Genomic DNA, 5,280 nt, shown 5'->3' with positions numbered 1-5,280 from the left:
AAAATTAAAACATTAATCTAATAAAAATACAATTTTTATAATTTTAATTGTTTTATAAAAAAAGTTTTATGTATGTAGTTTTAAAATTAATTTAAAATTTAATACTTATAGAGCATTGTAGATATTCAATTATAAAAACTATCACTATAATTAAATTTTAATTAGATAGCATATGAGTCTTAGTAAAAGACATTGACATCCAATACCTCACAGAAATCAATCATCAAAATCATCATCATCCTCATCATCATCTTCTTCAAAATCCTCGTCGTCATGTGGCGTAAAATGCAAGTTACAACCCAAGGAACGCATTTGTTCAGGAAGGTCCTTCAACTCCAAGCCAGGGCAGCCATGGAAGACCGCACGTCGAAGGCAAGGCATGGCACCATCTTCTAAGGTAAGACATTTGACACACACAGATATCATGATAAACACTTGAAGCTGCAGAAAGCTCCTATCAGTACCACAATTAAGGATTTTTTCGATACAACGTACATCATGGAATTTTAAAATCTTAAGGCCGGGAATTCGTCCCAATGCATTCATGTCTTCGGACTTCAAACCATCAAAAAATGATATGGTAAGCTTGCTAAGATTTGACGGAAATGCAATTTTATCAACTGGAATTGGAAACGGTTCAGAGACCGGGAGCTCCAGTTTGAGTTTCTGTAGATTGCTTAGGCAGTGTAAACTACTAAAAGTTTTTTCTGCTGAATGTCTTCCTTCTTCAGTTACACATAAACCCAGTGTTCTTAAGTTGGGAAAGTAGCCATTGTCGAGTAAGGACCCTAGTTGTGAATCAACATGCACATAAAGTAGGGTTTGGAGATTCTGCATTTTGTTTTTTACCCCATCTTCATCTACTAATAAACACACTTCACATTCTCTTCGAAAATGTCTGAGTTGCTTTAACCCCCCAATACTTAGGTCCTTGGGAGTTCCATCGTTCATTATATGTAATGTTTGTATGCTCTGAAGCTTACTTACCCCATTTGGGTAAAAAATATCTATTTTCAAGAACTTGAAACTTTTCAACTCCTTCAAATTCTCAACATTCTTTTCATTAGTTAGATCATCAATCCATCCTTCAAAATATAGCACATTAACTCGATAGTCTTCTGGAATATGATGTGACCATCCCTTGGCATCTCCATAAATGAACAAGGAATAAGTGCATGATTGATGACATGTTACTGAACATGCATAGGATCCTATATCCCTTGGAAATGACAACCTACGAGCATTGTTACTGTTACTCTCTGAAATACACAATTCCCGAATGAGATCATGGATCTTACAAGTTTTGACGCCTTTCCCGTCACTCCTCCTACTGGCCACTTGTACCAAGTTACGATCCACTAGTTCCTTCAAGTATTGCTCACCAATATCTTCAGGTTCTGGTGCTACTTTTGATCTTCCACTCTGGATTGGCTCTATCAACCTTTCTGCTATCCATACTTCGATTAAATCTCTCACCCGAATCTCTATATCTTCAGGAAACACCCCAAGATATAGGAAGCATGGCTTCATTTTCTCAGACAGATCATCGTAGCTAAGCTTCAATATCTCCATCATCTTCTTACCTTCCTTGTCTTCAGCAACAGACCAGTAAGGGAGCAGGCTCTTGATTTCTTCCCATGCATCTTCTGATCTCTCCCTCTTCGCTACAATCCCCGCTATGGTTTTGATAGCCAATGGAAAACCATTGCAACTTTGGGCAATTGATCTACCAATACGTTGTAGATCCCGAGGACACTTTTTGCTGCAGAATACCTCATTGCAAAACAGTTTCCAACTTTCTTTTTTATCCAAAAAGGAAAGCCTGTGATGAGGCTTCTTTGACTCTGAAACGTTGGCCACCCGATCGTCGCGGGTAGTTAGTAGTATCATGCTTCCATTGTTGTTTTTAGGGAAACAACCCTTTAGAGCACCCCATGCGTTGTTAGTGTCCCAAACATCGTCAAGGACTACCAAGTACTTTTTTCCATTCAAATATTTCCTCACCTTCTCCTTTAGCTCCTCTTCACTACTTGAATCTTTATGTTTAGATTTGGATGTTAAGTTGAGAAGGCTTCTAAAAACTTCCTTTCCTCTGAAATCTCTGGAAACAGTTGCCCATGCTCGACAAGAGAATAGCTTCTTCACCTCATTGCTATCAAAAATCTTTCGAGCAAGAGTAGTCTTTCCTAACCCACCCATGCCAACAATGGAAACAACATTACCAGGAGAGTTTGCTTCCTTGAGTTGATTAATCACAACTTCAAAATCTTTCTCCAATCCCACTATATTTTCTTCCTTCCTAGTAGAACTACTTCCTTCGGTGAAGTAATATTTCTTAACCTCAACACCATTATTTGACATATGATCATCTAGCACATGTTCATATCTTGTTGTTATGATGATCCTACTACCGGGACCAAACCAATCAGTTCCTCCCGCTAGTGAATTCAGTTGTTGTATACTGTCAACATCATCCAAAACTAGAAGAACTCTTTTTTGGCCCAGTCTTCGTTTAATTTCAGAGGATCCTTTGAATGTGCTTCCGATCTTAGTCTTGACCACCTCTCCCATCTCAGAAAGAAGAGTTTCTTGTAGATGTTCTAGGCCACCACCACTTTCATTTGTTTTCTCACTGATATTAGAAAGAAAACTTGCAATTACAAAGTGAGGCCTAATCTTGTTATACAACTCCGCAACAAATTTGCTTATTTCATCACCATCTCCATGAATTCCCAGCATCAAACAAGGAGCATGAGAACCAATCTCTAAAAGTAATTCCGCCAGTTTAAGTTCAGAATCACATCCAAGGGGACGATCAATATGCAGAGGCAAGGGAGGAAGTCTTTTTGTGACCCTTTCAACAATCTTGTCAATAGCCTCACTCCATGGTCTGCTCTGAAGTCCTTGGGAGTTTCATCGTCCATTATATGTAATGTTTGTATGCTCTGAAGCTTACTTAGCTCATTTGGGTAAAAAATATCTATTTTCAAGAACTTGACACTTTTCAACTCCTTCAAATTCTCAACATTCTTTTCATCAGTTAGATGACTTAGATCATCAATCCATCCTTCAAAATATAGCACATTAACTCGACAGTCTTGTGGAATATGATGTGACCACCCCTTGACATCTCCATAAATGAACAAGGAATAAGTGCATGATTGATGACATGTTACTGAACATGCATAGGATCCTATATCCCTTGGAAAGGACAACCTACGAGCATTATTGTTACCGTTATGAGGGCTGTTACTCTCTGAAATACACAATTCCCGAATAAGATCGTGGATCTTACAAGTTTTGACGCCTTTCCCGTCACTCCTCCTACTGGCCACTTGTACCAAGTTACGATCCACTAGTTCCTTCAAGTATTGCTCACCAATATCTTCAGGTTCTGGTGCTACTTTTGATCTTCCACTCTGGATTGGCTCTATCAACCTTTCTGCTATCCATACTTCGATTAAGTCTCTCACCCGAATCTCTACATCTTCAGGAAACACCCCAAGATATAAGAAGCATGGCTTCATTTTCTCAGACAGATCATCATAGCTAAGCTTCAATATCTCCATCATCTTCTTACCTTCCTTGTCTTCAGCAACACACCAATGAGGGAGCAGATTCTTGATTTTTTTCCATTCATCCTCTGATCTCTCCCTCTTTGCTACAATCCCGGCTGTAGTTTTGATAGCCAATGGTAAACCCTTGCAACCTTCAGCAATTGATTTAGCAATAGGCTCTAAATCAGGAGGACACTCTTCTCCACCAAACACCTCGTTGTAAATCAATTCCCAACTTTCTTCTTCATTCAAGAGGAGAAGTTTGTGGTGGGGCTCCTTTGACCTTGCATAGTTTGCCACCTGATCATTTCGTGTAGTCACCAATACCCTGCTCCCATTGTTCTTATTTGGGAGAACATAATCCTTCAGCTTGTCCCACACTTGAATGTCCCACACATCATCGAGTACTACCAAGTACTTTCTCCTTTTCTCATTCAAACATTTTCTTACCTCGGACTTCAACTCTTCTTCGTTTTCAGGTATAGGCTTAGATGGCATCAGACAACGAAAAAGGCTCGAGAAAACTTCCTTTTCTCTGTAATCTTTGGAAACAGTTGCCCATGCACGCAAAGGGAATACCTCCCTCACCACTTTGCTACCATAGATCTTTTGGGCAAGAGTAGTCTTTCCTGACCCACCCATACCAACAATGGAAACAACATTCCTCCTCTTTGAATCTTCTTCCCTCAATTGATTAATTACATCTATGAAATCTTTTACAAATCCCACTACATGCTTTTCCTTCACTATCCCATCGCTGCCAACGATTTCACCTTCACGAATGCAATGTGTCTCAAGCTCAACACCATTCATTACAGGAGAATAATTCTGAAAGAGATCTTTGTTTTCTGTTGTTATGATGATCCTACTACCAGGACCAAACCAATCAACTATTCCCATTCCCGCTAGCAACTCCAAATGCTCTTCACTATCAACTCCTTCCAGAACCAGAAGCACTCTTTTATGCTGCAGCTCCTCCTTGGTCTCTACAACCATATCAGAAAGAAGCTCCTTTTTAAGATATTCCAAGCCATCATCAACGGTGTTTTTCATTAACTGTTTACCAACATCAACAACAAAACTTGCCGCTCTGAACTCATCTTTGATCTTATAGTATAGCTCAAATGCAAATGTTGTTATGTAACTCTTTTCTCTTTGATCTTCATAAATTCCCACCACACGTACAGTGTCACGAGATTCTAGGTTCAAAAGTGATTCGACCACTTCAAATTGAAAATCAAATCTATTTAATTTTTGCTTGATCTCTAGAAGTTTTGCAGAGACTTGTTCAGCAATCTTGCCAATGATCTCGGTTTCATACTTCCTACAAATCAACAACACAATATTAATATATTTTACGATTATTTACATTAATATATATAATGTATTTTATAATAAGGAAAAGTCTAGAGAGACAGCAGATTTATTAAAATTTGGCCAGCACTTAGCCAACAAAATAAAAATGAGTGATTCTTCACTATTAGATAAAATCTCACACCATTAAATATATGATTGATAGCTAATTGATGGCTACTACTCACAAAATTTGCTGTCCCTAACACTCCTCATTAAATTATAAAATTCAGGTATTAGTTAAATACATGAGAGTGTATTATTTTTTATTTTTATCATATTTAAATTATAATATCTTTATTTATTTTTGTAGATGATAAATTAAAATGTGATAAATCTAATTAAATTATTCATAGTAAAAGAAAATAAT

At 37.8% G+C, this 5,280-nt stretch overlaps 1 protein-coding gene across 1 annotated transcript; it reads right to left on the bottom strand.

The window, feature by feature from the left end:
- LOC107637432 (putative disease resistance protein At1g50180) lies at positions 217-4,610 on the bottom strand. Its single transcript, XM_016340846.2, has 2 exons — positions 2,957-4,610; positions 217-2,903 (listed from the first exon to the last, which is right to left on the bottom strand). Exons 1-2 carry the CDS (start codon positions 4,608-4,610, stop codon positions 217-219), a joined length of 4,341 nt encoding a protein of 1,446 aa, XP_016196332.2.

This window comes from Arachis ipaensis, chromosome B04, assembly GCF_000816755.2.
Source record: "Arachis ipaensis cultivar K30076 chromosome B04, Araip1.1, whole genome shotgun sequence".
NCBI lineage: Eukaryota > Viridiplantae > Streptophyta > Magnoliopsida > Fabales > Fabaceae > Arachis > Arachis ipaensis.
Note: the sequence above shows the minus strand (reverse complement) of the source record. Positions and strands in the feature narration are given on the sequence as shown.